General features: G+C 29.0%; 1 protein-coding gene across 1 annotated transcript; it reads left to right on the top strand.

Annotated features, from left to right (window-relative positions):
- The first annotated feature begins 1,676 nt into the window (after positions 1–1,676).
- On the top strand, positions 1,677–13,562 carry LOC124912860. Its single transcript, XM_047453499.1, has 23 exons — positions 1,677–1,850; positions 2,970–3,187; positions 9,335–9,449; positions 9,522–9,626; positions 9,706–9,765; positions 9,849–9,927; positions 10,040–10,187; positions 10,278–10,401; positions 10,467–10,647; positions 10,759–10,787; positions 10,890–11,038; positions 11,391–11,493; positions 11,604–11,699; positions 11,790–11,854; positions 11,923–12,046; positions 12,132–12,194; positions 12,266–12,325; positions 12,422–12,583; positions 12,669–12,742; positions 12,829–12,922; positions 13,018–13,154; positions 13,244–13,324; positions 13,394–13,562. Exons 1-23 carry the CDS (start codon positions 1,677–1,679, stop codon positions 13,560–13,562), a joined length of 2,610 nt encoding a protein of 869 aa, XP_047309455.1.
- Positions 13,563–17,885: the final 4,323 nt, after the last annotated feature.

Genomic DNA, 17,885 nt, shown 5'->3' with positions numbered 1-17,885 from the left:
TTCTTACAAAATCTATTCGAACTAGAATGATAATAATATCAAGCAAACAAACAAAATAAACCTAGTTTATTGTCACTATTTCTCTTTAGTGACGGAAAATATCAATAACGACGTTATTTTCCGATCGTTATTGTTATATATATATAATATTTTGGGTTACTCAAGTTACAACTCGGGTAGCCTTGTACATATATTCGCTATTGCTCTTAGAACTTTCAAAATGACACACATAAGACACTATGTTCCTGATAGATTCAAAAGGTGATCCATGGATATTATGTTCCTATCACCTGATCAACTTTAGTATCTTATGTAACTCCCAATCCAAATCCAGTATCATTATTCATAAAAACTAGCATGTTAGCCTATGCATTTTCATAAGTAATGATATAAAAACCGTGAAAGAAAATTACAGTAAAAATGTGATATATTTTTTTAATTTTATTTTTAACCGTTTTAAGTTATGAGCGAGTCACGTATATATTCAAATTAACCACAGCTCTCGATCCGACAATCCTAACACTTTGAAAATTAAGCATTATATATATATATATTAGTTAGTTAAAAAGTTGAACTTATATTGTTAAAATGCCCCGCATTTATTAAATTTGGTGTTGATTTAAAATATAAAATCTTATTAGCTTATTTGGTTAAAGGGTTGTACTTGTTTTTGTTAGGTTGCAAATACAAAATATACATATATCATTTTTTATTTTATTTTTAACCGTTTTAAGTTTATGGGCGGATCAAACCACAATCCGACTCAAGTATCCATTTACTCTTACATATATATTCAAATTAATCACAACTCTTGATCCGGCAATCCGGACACTTTAAAAATTAAGCATTATTATATTTATATATAGATTAGTTAGTTAAAAAGTTGAACTTATATTGTTGAAATGTCCCGCATTTATCAAATTTGGTGTTGAATTTAAAACATAAAATCTTATTAGCCTAGTTGGTTAAAGGGTTGTACATGTTTGTTAGGTTGCATGTTTGAAACATACATATAACATTTTTTATTTTTACTTTTAACCGTTTTAAATTTATGAGCCGGTCAACCCACAATCCGACTAAAATATTCATTCCTCTTATATATATATCCAAATTAAGCATAACTCTCGACCCGACAATTAAATATATATATATATATATATATATTTATATATATATTAATTAATTAATTAAAATATTGACAATTTTTTAAAATTATCAATATCTATTAAAAATAATAATAATTAAAAATAATAATAAGAATCTCTTTAAACACAAAAACAAATGATAACATAAAATAAAAAATAATAGACTATCTATCTCAAAACATTAAAATATTTTTACTTAATTTTGGTAAAATTTAAATTAATTGGATGAGTTAATGATTTTTATTTAAAATTTCAAAAATCCTAAACATATCCCACCTACAACCTTGGTCAAATATTTATTCCTATAAATGCTCACTAATATTGATCTCTTTCCAAAAAAGGGATGAAGAGAGAAAAAAAGATTGAAGACAAATTGAGTTGTTGATTCTATATTCTAGGAGTTCGCATTTAAGGTAAGTATATATTATATCAACCAATTACATTTTACTAACTCTAAGCATATGTTTAAAAATGTTTTAAAATAAGAAGTTTATTTTTCTTATCTAGTTGTTTTTGCAAAAGGAGAAGAATATGAAGGTGGCGATAATAGGTGCCAACATTAATGGCCAAGTGGTGGCACATGTGCTAGCCAAAGGAGGAGCCGAGGTGGTGCTTTACGACCACGAAGATTACTTTGGCAGGCAATCAAAGATCTACACTATCAATGACATTGATTTAGACCTCGATCTCACGTGGTTTAACCGCGTAAGTTCCGACCTTATTTTAAGTTTCTCCTACTCATATCGGTTCTAATATTATAAAAATGTTTCTATAACTAAACTAATGAAATCTGATCGTAGAAGTGTTTCAACACATCAATTCATGATTCACGATAATGAAAAAATATATTAAAAATCATTGGATAATTAATTGATCTCTCCCTTTCTACTTTCTTCTGAATTATCTATCCAATTATTATTATATACTATATTTCTATATAGCTATATATCCAATTATTCATCATCGGATATTCAGGTATTCCGGTGAGATTTGAGGGGGAGAGATTGGGGAAACTATTATACCTTTTTTTTATATTTTTTTTGTTGGTTTTGTTTGGATTTTGGATAGAAATGTATTTGATTTAATTTAAAAATAAAATAAAGTTTATTGATCATCCTAACCTTTAAATATATGAGATAAAAAGATGAGACATAAAATGTTGAATGAAGAGTATTTTGTTATATAATGAATAAAATGGAGAAAATATTGAATTTTGAGTAAAAAAAAAAATTCAAATAAGCTCTTAGATGTATTCACTATTATTATTATTTTGGTTAGAGTTTGTTTGATTATGAATATTTAGATGATAATTATTTTTTAGGATTTATTTGATATGATTATTTGAATATTTTTATAATTTATGGGTTTTTATTTTTCAAATTATGTTTTTATTTTATGACCAAATAATAATTTATAATAAATAACATCAAGTTATCACCTATTCCAACATTTAATATTATTTGGATGATAATATTTTTAAATCACATTTTTATACAATTTTAGTTTGTTGAGATGATAATATTTTTAAATCACATTTTATACATTTTTATATAAATCACATATATATATATAATCCGTTTAAACTAATACATGAAGTCAAATTAAGTTATTTGAACTTGTATGACTTTAAATTAAGAATAAGTCTTTACAAAATATGAAATAGAATGGGGGTGAACAACAAATGACATTATTTTGTTACAAAAAAGAGAGAGTTAAGTTTAAAATGCTTGATCTAAGTTTGTAAGGGTTGTGAATCAACTTTTTAAGCCATGACTAATTTAGTGGTATTTGGGAGCTTTTCATAAAATATATCATGAATTTCAGGTAACACATCCGAATACGGCAAATTTTTTTGAAAACATTGGAGTTGATATGAAAACTTCATATATGTCTTACTCGATGAGCTTAGACGATGGTCATCAACTCGAATGGGGCAACCAAAATAACTTTTCAAGTTTGTTTGCCCAAAAGAAGAATGCAATTCATCCATACTTTTGGAAAATGCTAAGGGAAATTGTAAAGTTTAATGATGATCTTCTCAGGTAAATTTATATCCTATCTTATTTAATGATGATATTCTCAAGTAAATTTATATCCTATCTTATTTAATGATGATGTTCTATGCTAAGAGAAGTGTTGATCTAGTTTATTAGAATGTGATGATACTGAAAATAAGTTGTAAAATGTTGACGACGAATCACGGTGGATCTAGGGTTTAAACGGCGAATCTAAGATTTAAAATTTATCATGCTAATTTTTTTTTAATAAAAACCAATATAAGTACAATTGGCTGTATTTGTAATATCGAAGATTATCGATTCTTGGTTTAAAAGAAAAAAAAATTCTCTACTAATTTGATATTAAATAAGTTATTGAATTTCAAGATTCTCAATTTGTATATATATCAAATACTACTAATAAAATTTTCATCAAAAAAATTTAGAGTATGAAAATAATTAAGCACACAAATAACTAGAAATCTGAAATTATACAAAAACTATAAGAGAATAGATTTCAATCTCCCTTAAATTAGAAGACCATGTGATTAGTGAAAAAGAAAAATTCAAACTATATGGAAGGGCATATTTTCTAATTAGGCTAAACAAATTATATGGCTTAGTGGAGGGCTACACTGTTTAATTAGGAATAAATAAATTAAGGAATGTTTAATTAAGGGATTTTTAATTAGGAAAGAATAGATTACATTTTATTGAGTAGTGGGCAACTGACTGTTTAATTAGGAATAAATAAATTAAGGTATTATTTAAACTAGCTTTGTTTTTAAAAACATGTTAGGCCGGTTGCATTATTGTGGCGGTTATTAAAAATGAAAGAAGTGTTCTTGTCTTATTCAAACTGCAGTTGATTTATTAATTACCCATTATATATATATATATATATATATATATATATATATATATATATATATATATATATATAATTAATCAAGCGCAATTAGTGGCTAATTTTTTTATTAATTACCCTAACAACCCTTAAAAGTTGTTTAAGCTTAGTTAAGAATCGTAATTGAAACAACTAATGGAATCTTTTTACTTAATTAATCCTCAAGATTTTTGGCTGGACCAATATTTCAAATGAACTTAGTATATTAAAAGTTTTTTTTTTTTTTTGTCAGAGTGGAGATACATTACCAAAATAATAATAATAATAATAATAATAATAATAATAATAATAATAATAATAATAATGTTTGACAACTTTAAAGTTTCTTCCTGATCAATTCATCCAAGTAAATGTGTCAAGTTTTGATTCCCATTAAAATTACATAATGATTTAAAATAAAGTGGAGGATAACTTTGAGTAGCTATGAATGAACGAACACCCATATTGCTTGTTATATATAAAAAAAAAAAAAAAAAAACCTTTAAAATTTCACATTTGGATTGAGACTTAGTTCGAGTTTGTTTATTTTTAAGGTTTTTGAAAAAACTTTGTAAGGTATTATGATAATTTGATCTCTTACTTTGCATTGATATTTTTTTCAGGTGTTTCTGATAAATAAGTCATTTTTGTTAATTCAATGCATTGATAATCTAACCTTTCAAAATTAGAATTAACATCTCTTTGTTTTCGAATAATTCACTATTCTTTCTTACCAAAAAAAATATATTTATGAAGTATTTGATCATTCATTTATTTATTTATTTTATATGGAGTTTATTTTTTTTATGTAGAGCTTACGTTTTTTTATATTATGGGAATATTCCTACCTTTGTGTTTAAACATGTTTCCATTGATCTTCATACAAATAAATATTAGTCTTCTAATTTACATCGGTTTTGAAACTTCCTCTTTTTAATAAACTAGCATGTATCTCGTGCATTTGCACGAGTAATAATATAAAAAACTGTGAAAAAAATATTACGGTAAAATTTTTATTGGCGGATCAACTCACAATCCGACCCAAGTATCCATTTACTCTCACATATATCCAAATTAACCACATCTCTCGACCCGGCAATCCGGACACTTTAAAAATTAAGCATCATTATATATATAGAGATTAGTTAGTTAAAAAGTTGAACTTATATTCTTAAAGCAAATTGCTTTTCCCACCCCCTCCCATATTCCCACCCCCGCTTAACTCCTTAATTAATTTTAAAATGACTTATTTATCCCTACCACCTTTATATATTTACACATTTCTTATTTTATTTATTTTATTTTATTATTGAGTGTTTTTATTAAATATAATTAATTAATTTTTAATATTTTTTAACTTTATTTATTTAATTAAAAATACAAAATATTATTATTTTTATATTATAATTATTTAAAATATATTAAATATTGAAATATATAATAATTTAATAAAATATAAATAATTAATATTTTATTATATTAATTATATATATATATATATTAAAATACTTACAAAAATTATTTATCAAATAATAATTAATAATTAGTCTAATTATAATATTTTAATTAATAATATTATATATTAATAATTAGTCAAACATAATATTTTTAATTTTAATTAATAATATTATATATTAATAATTATTTCTAATTTTAATTAATAATATTATATATTAATAATTAGTCAAACATAATATTAATAATTATTAATATTTTTATAAATAAAATTATCTATTAAATAATAATTAATAATTAATATAATCATAATATTTTATTTAATAATATTATATATTAATAATTATTCAAACATAATATTTTTAATAATAAGTCTTAATAATATTATATATTAATAATTAGTCAAACATAATATTTTTAATAATAAGTCGCCTTCACTGCCGCCCTAAAATAAATAAAATAAGAAATGTAAATATATAAAGGTGGCAGGGTTAAATAAGTCATTTTAGAGTTGATTGAGGAGTGAGGGAGGGGGGTGGGAATATGGGAGGGGGTGGGAAAAGCAGCTCCCCTATTGTTAAAATGTCACACGCTTATTAAATTTTAGGTTGAATTTAAAATATAAAGTGTTATTAGCCCAGTTGGTTAAAAGGTTGTACTTATTTTGTTAGGTTACAAGTTCGAATTATACCTATAGCATTATTAATTTTATTTTTAACCGTTTTAAGTTTATGGGCGGGTCAACCCACAATCCGACCCAAGTATCCATTTACTCTCACATATATCCAAATTAACCACAGCTTTCGACCCGGCAATCCGGACACTTTAAAAATTAAGCATCATTATATATATATATATATATATATATAGATTAGTTGGTTAAAAAGTTGAACTTATATTGTTAAAATGTCACACGTTTATCAAATTTTAGGTTGAATTTAAAATATAAAGTGTTATTAACCTAGTTGGTTAAAAGGTTGTACTTATTTTGTTAGGTTACAAGTTCGAACCATACCTATAGTAGTTTTAATTTTATTTTTAACCGTTTTAAGTTTATGTACGGGTCAACCCACAATCCGACCCAAGTATTCATTTACTCTCACATATCTCCAAATTAACCACAGCTCTCGACCCGGTAATCCGGACACTTTAAAAATTAAGCATCATTAATCATTATATATATATATATAGATTAATTAGTTAAAAAGTTGAACTTATATTGTTAAAATGTCACACGTTTATCAAATTTTAGGTGGAGTTTAAAATATAAAGTGATATTAGCCTAGTTGGTTAAAAGGTTGTATTTATTTTGTTAGGTTGCAAGTTCGAACCATACCTATAGCTTTTTTTATTTTATTTTTAACTGTTTTAAGTTTATGGACGGATCAACCCATAATCCGACCCAAATATCCATTTACTCTCACATATATCCAAATTAACCACAGCTCTCGACCCGGCAATCCGGACACTTTAAAAATTAAGCATCATTATATATATATATATATAGATTAGGTTAATGTATTATTGTACGTGGCTAAGCACTTATGAAGACTCATCATTTTTTATACTTATGAAAATAAAAAATAAATATATATATTATGATTTTCTCTTTATAATGTTATATTACGGTGATTAAACTATTATTTATTTCATAATTTTATTGCATTACCATTTAAGAAATATATATATATATATATATATATATATATATATATATATATATATAAATAAAAGGTTAGTTAAGTGAAATAGTTAAAAATATAGAAGATGAAAAATTTATTAATGACTGGGCATGTTTGTTACGTGATTTTTTACTTAGAATTGTTAATCTAACTTATTAGGATGGTTTAAAGATGACCATCAATTTTAAATATTAATTTATTATTCTAATTATTCAACTTTTTCTATTTTTTTAAAATACTTTTATTTATTTATTTCAGAGTTCTATGTTATAAGCGTTTATTTATATAAATTTGAGAATAAATTAATTTTAGATCTCAAAATCTTTGAGTTCTTAATATTGTTTAATTTTATATTGGTAAAATAATATAATTATAATTTACTAAGGTAATTTAATTCTACAAAGATCAAAAATCTTATTTTATATATATATAATATATCAATTATTATGAAAAAAAATATTTGAATAACCAAAATATAAAAGAAAGTAAAACCATGATCTAACCACATGTATAGGAGGGAAATAAAAATAAAATAATGTGTAAAAAAAATTAAAAGAATGGCTATTTTGTTCCGAGCATTACCATTTTTTTCCATACATGAACATTGTGGGCCCAAATATGACCATTACCATTTTAGTTTATTATTACTATTTTTAGACATGATTTTCTTTACACAAGTGGCTTGATATGCAATCTTACTTCGTTCTTAACTTCATTGTTTTTATCACGGTTCTGTTATGAATCTACAAATATTGTTTTTATTTTTATTTTATTTGTTTGAAATTTTTTTTAAGGCCGAATTCTTATTCAGGTTTTTTAAATAACTCAACAAAATCAATTATCACATCATTTTCTCTCTCATTCATTAAATCAATCAATTCATTAACCAAAATACTAAAATACTTTCTATTTTAAATTATTATTATTTATTTTATTTATATATATGAATACTCTTTATGTCTTTTTACCAAAAACATTATATTTTCTCAAAATCATCACACATAATCATTATTTTCTCCCTCCCGATTATTTAAATAACCTGAAACTGAAACGAACAAATTAAGGAATGTTAATAGAATGATATGTTGGCCAAATTAGAATATATTTGATTGTTTTACATTTACTCTTAATTATTAAGTTTGGCCCCTTTTATCATATTTATTTTTTTATAGCTTAAATTACTATTTAAATTGTTTATTTATTTTAAAAAGAAGTCATGCAATATGTTAACTGAAACTAATAATTTACCAACCAGAAAAAGAGATTTAATATTTTTATAGCTTACACTATTTGAATTAATAAATATTATTTTCTGAAAAATTTCTTTTTTTATTTGTGTGTGAATTTTTAGGAAGTATATTTCATTTTTTTTAAGATAAAGATTATTTAAATAATTTTTAAATAAATCAATATCATTTCAACTATTCATTCATCAATTAAAATATTTTCTAACTTTAAATAAAATATTTTTACCCTTTAATTTGTTTAATCAAATAAATGTTTTTCTTAATAAAAATATAACATGAAAACATAGTTTGTTTTTGTATATAATGAATTACATGCATATGTTTAAATGTGATTCCATTAAAATTTTTAAAATTTGTAATGTAACGAAATATTAACCATTGTTTTTCTTAAACGATTTTTTATTAAATGAATTATTTTTAAAAAATCTTTTAAGAAGACTGGCGAATGTATGTAAAAGAGATTCCGTAGCGAGTATATACTAGAGCATGAGCATAATCTATTTTATGGTTAAATACTTTAAGAGATGTTTTTCCAAACTTTCTGCATTCAACTTTCTGTACCTTCTCTTCCAACCAGCGCATTTCCGGATTTCAAAAGGCTCATAGCTTCCTTTTTGGTAACGAAGTTATTAGGATAAATAAGGCAGGGTTCTGGCTTACTCTCTAGCAACCAAGGGTTCTGGAAGAGGTAAGACGAAATAGATGGGTTGCGGGTCTGGATAGATGTCGGACCTTCTTTCCTTCTTACCCGGGTTCTAGCCCCGGTTTGCCTAAAATATTTTGTACATAAATGTCAATAATAACGAGAAATACCGTCATTATTGATAATTTTCCGTCGCTAAAGAGAATTAGAAACAGTAAACTTTACTTAATAATTCAAGCGGGAGAAGATCAAAGATGATTCGTTTAAACATTGCATCAGGTACCTGGAAGAAGAGCATGAGCAAAATGAAGAGATTGATCTTCGTATTCATGAAACATTGGGGAATTTCATTGAATCGCGCGGTTACTCTGATTTGTTTCAGAAATCATATCTTGTAAGCCACACTTTAATTCCTTATTTGCTGCTGGAATCGTTAATTATATGGATCATCATTTCTGTACCCTAGATTCCAATATGTGCATCAATCTGGTCTTGCCCCTCAGACGAAGTAAAACATCTAACCGCATATTCTGTTCTTTCCTACTTCCGTAACCATGATCACTTGCTACAGGTATACTTTCTTACTTTTTCTTGCTACGATGATTTTGCGTTTTTTAAGTTATCCTGCATTTGTGTTTATTTTCCGCCAGCTCTTTGGCTGTACTCAGCGGCTTACAGTCAATCAGCATTCCCAAAATTATGTAACAAAGGTAGTTTCATCATCATACTTGGTTCTCACCGATAATATGTTTATTGCAAACATTTCTGACTGAAAATGCAAAATGAATCAAAGGTGAAAGAAGAACTACAACGTCTGGGTTGTCAAATAAGAAGCCAATGTGAAATCCAGTCCATTTCAACAACTGATGACGGTGAGCAATCAGTTCATCATTTGATTTTCATGTTTACACACAAGTCTTATGGATTCATAAATGGGATGAGTTTATGCATAGATTCTCAAAATGAAAAGGGGAATTTGGGCAGGTTGCATTATAACTTGTGAAGATGGCTCACAAGAATTGTATTCTGGATGCATTGTTGCTGCCCATGCTCCCGATGCTCTTAAGATGTTAGGTGAACAGGCAACATATGACGAAAGGAGAATACTTGGTGCTTTTCAATATGTCTACAGGTGCTATAGTTTTACATTTTGTTGCTGAAAGTTGGAATTTGTGAATAAGTTTCATCCGTTTTAGTATCTCTAACGGACTCTTCATGGCAGTGAGTTTTTCCTTCATCGTGACGAGATCTTGATGCCTCGAAACCCATCAGCATGGAGTGCTTGGAATTTTCTTGGAACTATTGACGGAAGATTTTGTGTGACTTACTGGCTCAATGTGCTGCAGGTTTGTAAAAAAATATATAGTGATTCTATTCTTATATGGCTTACATAACACTTTTAACGATGTAGATTATTGAAGAGAAAGGTCTGCCTTATCTAGTAACTGTCAACCCTTTTTACACTCCACAACCTGTGTTGCTCAAATGGACTACTGGGCATCCTGTTCCATCAGTTGCAGCCTCAAAAGCATCCCGCGAGCTTTACCATATTCAAGGAAAGAGGGGAATATGGTTTTGCGGAGCATACCAGGGTTAGAATTTTCAATTCCTCAGAAACTCATTAAGAAAAATAATTCTCATAAATAACTGCTTCACAAAATCAGGACTCAGTTAGATGGATTATTTACTTGATTTTATTTCAGGTAATGGATCCTACGAGGATGGACTAAAGGTATCATCCATTCCGTAATCCTTGCTTATCTAAGTGCACAAGATAATTTCTTGTTTAGGTTCTTGAATATTTTGACCATTAATTAAAAAGAACATTTTACAGGCTGGCCTAATTGCTGCACATAGTATGCTCAACAAAAAATATGCTGTTCTAGAGAATCCAAAACATATGGTACCATCTTTTCTAGAAACAGGAGCACGCCTTTTTGTTACTAGGTTCCTTCGACATCATGTATCTACTGGTTGCTTAATGTAAGTTCAATGACATGTTTGCAGTCCTACAAACGGATGATTTTTCCATATTTTTGTAATTTGTCAATTTTTTCTATCAGATATCTCGTTTGGAAACAAAATTTAGTAAGACACAAACTAACAAGTAACAAATCTATTAACGGTTTCTTATCTGGATCATCATTTAGATCCAGAAACAGAAAGTGTTTCCAAAGGGGCCACTTTAGGAATCATTTTTGTTCAATTATCAATAAGGCTCTTATGGAAAATTTAATACTTTCAGCGGATGTTCATTTTCACTCTATGGTTAGAGTTAGTCGCAAAGTAGATTTTTGTTGTTTGTCAATTCTTATGTCTTTTCTTCGCATGGTAGTTTGCTGGAGGAAGGAGGTACAATGTTCACCTTTGAAGGAAGCAAGAAGAAATGCCCACTTAAAGTTACACTGAGAATACATAGTCCTCAATTCTATTGGAAGGTAACATGCTGTGGCAAGTTTCCATCTTGAAAGAAAATTAGGATTATGCGTTGAATAAAAAAGAAGAAGAAGCAAAGATACCATCTCTTATGGATGTTTTTCTCTGGTAGGTTGCTACACAAGCTGATTTAGGCTTGGCAGATGCATACATTAATGGGGATTTTTCATTAGTTGATAAAGATGAAGGTCTTCAAAACCTATTTATGGTAAGACAGTGAATTTAAGGTAGTGAATTTGAGGTTGGTTTGATGTTTCCTTTTCTTCATGGAGTAGTCAAATGCTTTCCATATCTGCAGATTTTCATTGCAATCAGAGATTTAAAAACATCTACTTCAAGCTCTACCAAAAGAACCAAAAGAAGGTAATTTTTTGTTCAATAAGTTAGTTAATCATGATTGATAAAATTAGAAAAATCATCTTTGTCTTTAGGGGTTGGTGGACGCCATTGTTTTTCACGGCTAGCATTTCATCGGCAAAGTATTTCCTTGAGCATGTTTCTAGACGAAATACTCTTACACAGGCTCGCAGGAATATATCTCGACATTATGACCTGGTACAAATGGTTATGATTAGAATTTGATGAGCTTATCTTTCTAACCATACATATTCTTACATTTGATTTATTATTATTTTTATAGAGTAACCAACTCTTTGCTTTGTTCTTGGACGAAACAATGACATACTCCTGTGCAATCTTTAAGGTCAAAGTTTATCTTCTTTTCATCTTATTCATACATTTTCTAAATCCTTCCAATGTATTATCTGCTGGCAGGCAGCAGATGAAGACTTGAAAACTGCACAATTAAGAAAAATTTCTCTTTTGATTAAAAAAGTAAGAGCTACTTACCTCAACAATTTCTTCAGCTTTGGATTTCATTGTTTAATTGATTAAACAAAATCATTAAAACATTTTCTTTTGAAAAATTAGGCAAAAATTAACAAGACACATGAAATCCTTGAAATTGGGAGCGGTTGGGGAAGTCTAGCCATTGAAGTTGTGAAGCAAACTGGTTGTAAATATACAGGCATCACATTGTCTGTGGAACAACTAACTTATGCAGAAATGAAAGTGAAGGAAGCTGGTCTTCAGGCAATCACATTTTATGATTTTATCCTTGAAATGAAATTTGTTTCTTAATAATATTTACATTTAAGTGAGTTTGTTGTCTTTTCAGGATCGAATAAGATTCCTACTTTGTGATTATCGTCAGATGGCCAGTACCAACAAATTTGACAGAATAATTTCTTGGCAAGTCATTTCATCTTTATAAATATGTTATAGAGCTATGAATTAAGTGGATCACCATGACAGTTATTTTGCTATGGTGCCAACAGTGAAATGATTGAAGCTGTTGGCCATGAATATATGGATGAGTTTTTTGACAGTTGTGAATCATTATTGGCAGAAGATGGGCTCCTTGTCCTACAGGTAAATATGTTCCAAAAAATTTATTCCAAATTCAAAGATGTTATAATGTTTGTTTCAAATAGCCAACTTTTACAACATTTTGTTTTTTTCCTTAGTTCACGTCAATTTCAGATGAAAGGTATGACGGTTACAGGCACAGTTCGGATTTTATAAAGGAATACATTTTCCCTGGCTGTTGTGTTCCTTCTCTAGGTAGAGTAATATCAGCAATGGTGACTTCATCCAGGATGTGGTAACATTTTCCTTCATAATATGTTGACAATCATCGACCTTTTTTCGTCTCTCTTACCAAATATTTGATAATGTCTTTCGATTATTCAGTATTGAGCAGTGTGAGAATATAGGCATCCATTTCTACCAAACACTTAGATATTGGAAAAAAAACTTCCTGGAGCATCAAAGGTATGAAGAAAATAAAAATCATGATTGTTATCTGAAAAAAAATATTAAATTCTCTTAACATATTTCCAGTGACATAATTCGGTTGGGATTCGATGACAAGTTCATACGAACATGGGAGTATTACTTCGACTACTGTGCAGCCGGCTTCAAAACATGCACCCTCGGGAATTATCAGGTAGCATGCCTTTCTTTTTTCACGCAGTCTTGTGACTCTTGTCAATCAGATTTTGCAGGTTAAGTTAGTGGCATAAAAATTTCTTATTTGATTGATACAGATTGTATTGTCGCGTCCGGGTAATGTAGCGGCATTGGGAAATCCATTTGACATGGTACCTTCAGCAGCTTGTTAATTGTTATCCTGTCAGAAACGAATTTCACAATTTCCTTTCCTGTATTGGATTTATTACTAAGATTGTAAAATCCTGTTTGTGGAAGACTTGTATATCATTGTCTAATTAATGGATTGTTTAATGAGAAGTCTGCATGTGGAGGCATCATAATATTTGTTTTTGCTTGTATATGTTTATTTTATTTTTTATGGTGTTTTTGTCCTATGCTCAAAACCCCTTTAGTGATGCAGAAAGATTAGATACATGTTTTTTTCCAAAGCCAAGTTCCAAACATTCTCCTTTTTCAGGGAGATTAGTATTAAGTGGATCACCATGACATTTATTTTGCTATGGTGTTAAATTGCTATGGTGTTAAAAAGTGAATGATTGAAGCTAGGAGTCAGCATAATATGGGTTTACCCAAACTCAACCCAAAACCAAAATATTAATTTGAGTTGGTTAATATGGGTTGGGTTGGGTTAAGGTTACCCAAATTATGTAAATTTAGTTTAATTCTCTATTATTAATCCAATATAAATTAATCATCTTCCAACTTTAAGTCGAACACGTTTTTGACATGTTTAACATATTTTTCATACGTTTAACACGTTTTGCACACATCTAACATCTAATACGTTTCACTTATAACATGTTTTTCACACGTTTAACACGTTTTTCACACGTTTTCACATTTTTGACACGTTTTCACATTTTTGACACGTTTTCACATTTTTGACACATTTAACACGTTTTTGACATGTTTTACACATTTTCACACTAATAACACGTTTTTCACGTTTTTGTCACGTTGAATACGTTTTTGACATGTTTAATACGTTTAATGCGTTTTTGACATGTTTAATACGTTTAACGCGTTTTTGGCACGTTTAACACATTTTTAACATATCTAACACGTCAACACGTTTTTGATAAGTTTAACACGATTTTCACGTTTTTGGCACGTTTAACACGTTTTTGATAAGTTTAACACGATTTTCACGTTTTTGGCACGTTTAACACGTTTTTGACATTTTAACACGTTTTTGATATGTTTAACACGTTTTTCACACGTTTTTAATATTTTTATCACGTTTTCACACTTAAAACATGTTTTTCACACGTTTAACACGTTTTTTTTACACGTTTAACAAGTTTTTGACATGTTTAACACGTTTTCATACTAATAACACGTCTTGTCACGTTTTTGACATGTTTAATACGTTTAACGCGTTTTTGACAAATTTAACACGTTTTTTTTTTACGTTTTTGGCACGTTTAACACGTTTTTAACATAACTAACACGTTAACAAATTTTGATAATTAACACGGTTTTCACGTTTTTGGCACGTTTAACACGTTTTTAACATAACTAACACGTTAACAATTTTTGATAAGTTTAACACGGTTTTCACGTTTTTGACACGTTTAACACGTTTTGATATGCTTCTGCGCAGTAGGGGACCAGCAGACGGACGCCTCCAACGACGTCAGCCCAGACGCGCGCGGACCACTCATCGCCAACGGAATTCCCAGCGTCCGCGCTTAGGCCCAAAACGTCGTCATTTTGGCCCTCTCTCGACGCTCACACGCAAAAGCTCGAAACAGAGTCATTTCACCCTACGTCTTCGTCTTCCTCGTGACGAAGAATAGATAAACATCCGCAACCATCTTTGATTTCTCAAATATGGAACTTTATCGTTTCTCCACCTTTTGACTTCGTTCAAAAGGTTAAATGATCACCTTACTCAGGTGATCATTTCCCTTACACTTAGGAGCATCATTTCTGCCTATACTGGCAACTGGCCGGAGAACAGCCAAAATTTCATTAATAGTTGTTTGACTTAATCCAGCCCACTTGGTCGATGAACCGACTTTGGGAGGCTATAAATAATCTCCTTGAGAAAACTGAAGGCAAGAGAGTTCTAAGTAAAATCCGCCATTAAAGCTTCAAGTTTTTTCTGAAAATCTGGAATTTTCGTGCAAGGCCTTAAGACTCTGATTAAGGATGAAACTTCCCTAAGAGAGCTAATGACTGTTCTCCAACTCCAAGTAAGTTTCCAATCACACTATAATTCAAATTACCAATTTGAATTGAATTTTTTTTAATTTTAGTTTACTAGTTTCATATACTGCTTTATTATTTGATTTCTTGATTGGGAAATAATCTTATGATCATTTGGAGCTTTCTGTTGAAGTAAAATCCGATCAATCAACCTAAATCAGAAACCTCTAAATTTGAATTTGAGAATTTTCAAAATTGGGTTTACTGTTTTTGAGTTCTTGCTCAAGAACAGCAGCCTAGTAAACTTTTCAACATATTTCTAATGATGTTGTGAATCTATTTGGACTAGTTCCAATCTATCCCAATCATGTTTGATCAAAAACTAATTTTTTATAAAATATAAAATGTTCAGTTCTTGATTTGATCCAAATGATCAATCAATTTAAATGTTTTAGTTTCATTCAATCGTATGAGGCCTAAGGAAGCTATTGATAAGCTCCTTACGCTTCATCAGAACCTCAAAACCAAAAATACGTTTTTTTGTACCAAAACTGTTTGGTTTAAATGAAACTTCTTCCCGATCAAATGATGCATCGGAAGATGTTATAAGAAGCTATGTGAAGCTCTCCATGCCCTTGGATCAAAGGTTTTGAGTCTCAAATGAAATAATCAAACCTGCAGTTTGATGTTCTTGAGGACCGAGAAACCTAGCCTAGGTTTAGCCAGGACAGAGTGTTCTTCATGAAAAGGAACGGTAAAAGTTATCCCAAGGCTAACCTAGGACAAATATTCTTCATGCCAAGGACCGAATAAAGTTAGCCCGAGGCTAACTTAGGACCGAGAATTTCCACACCTGGCTGATAATTCCTACACCCGACCAAGGGACTTCAGTCTTCAGCACCTCGACCGAGAATTCTGCATTCGGTTGAGGGACTTCAGCACCCCGACCGAGAATTCTCACATCCGACCGAGGGACTTCAGCACCCCAACCAAGAATTCTCGTACCTGATTGATGGACTTCAACAACCCGACCGAGAATTCTCGTATCCGACTAAGGGACTTCAACACCCCGACCGAGAATCCCCGCACCTCGACTGAGGGGTTCCGACCCAAGACCGAGAGTTTTAGCCCCTATCGATGGAAATCGCACCTAAGACCGAGAGCACCGGTCCTAGGGCCTGTTTGGTTCCATTTTTTAAATTCCAAAATTATTTTGGTAATTTTGGGATCTTAAACTATTTTCTAAAATCAAAAAAAAAAGATAGAAAATGATTTCAAAACATTTTTTTAGAATATTTTCAAAAAAATATATTTTGATAAGAACTTATTTGGGATTTATTTTTTAAACCCTAATGTCTTTAGCTGATATTCTTCAGGTACATTCCTCCCTAGTCGTCGTCATTAGCTAAATGTACCAGCATTTAAATATTGTTGTTACAATTTTTTTAAATACCAAGAAAAAACTTGTGTATGCCTAGGATGTGGAGAATAATTAGTTAAAATAAAAGTTATAAAATTAATTTTCAAAAGCCAAGATTTTATAAAGTAGAGACCGTTTTTAACGGGTATGGAGGATGTAGCGCGAAAACTTTTACCCAAATATTACCAAACTACGAATCAACAAAACTTTTATTAAAAGTATGTTTGTATACGTATATGTTTTATTGATTTTAAACTAAAAATCAATTTGTGATTTTTTATTAAATAAATAATATTTTAAATTAATTTAAGAAAAGATTTCTTTAATCAAATTTTTATTTGATTATTTTAAATAGATTATTTAAAATTGGATAAAAAATTAATTTTATTATAATTCATTTTAAAAAGTCAAAAATAATGTTTATTTAAAAAGATATCGCAAACATTTTCTTGGTTACAGTTATGAATCATTTTTGACTTTAACATTAATTTAAATGGTTAGTTAGTTTACCGATTGATCCCATAAATAGGGTTTACAATCTTAAAATATGACCAAACAAAATAATAATGAATACAAATTAACTAAAACTTTAGTACTAATATATATATAATAGTAGTATTCAATATCACAACTAAATGACCAGGAAATTTATAGCCAACCAGGGCACAAACTATATAGTTATTGTAACATGTTTATATATATAATTATATGTTATATATAAGTGATATGAGCTTTTGGGCAGTATATACAACATAATTCAATTACTGATGATTCTATATAGGAATTTAAACCCAGACTTGATTTACTCTA

The sequence above is a fragment of the Impatiens glandulifera genome, chromosome 8, assembly GCF_907164915.1.
Source record: "Impatiens glandulifera chromosome 8, dImpGla2.1, whole genome shotgun sequence".
NCBI classification, from domain to species: domain Eukaryota; kingdom Viridiplantae; phylum Streptophyta; class Magnoliopsida; order Ericales; family Balsaminaceae; genus Impatiens; species Impatiens glandulifera.
Note: the sequence above shows the minus strand (reverse complement) of the source record. Positions and strands in the feature narration are given on the sequence as shown.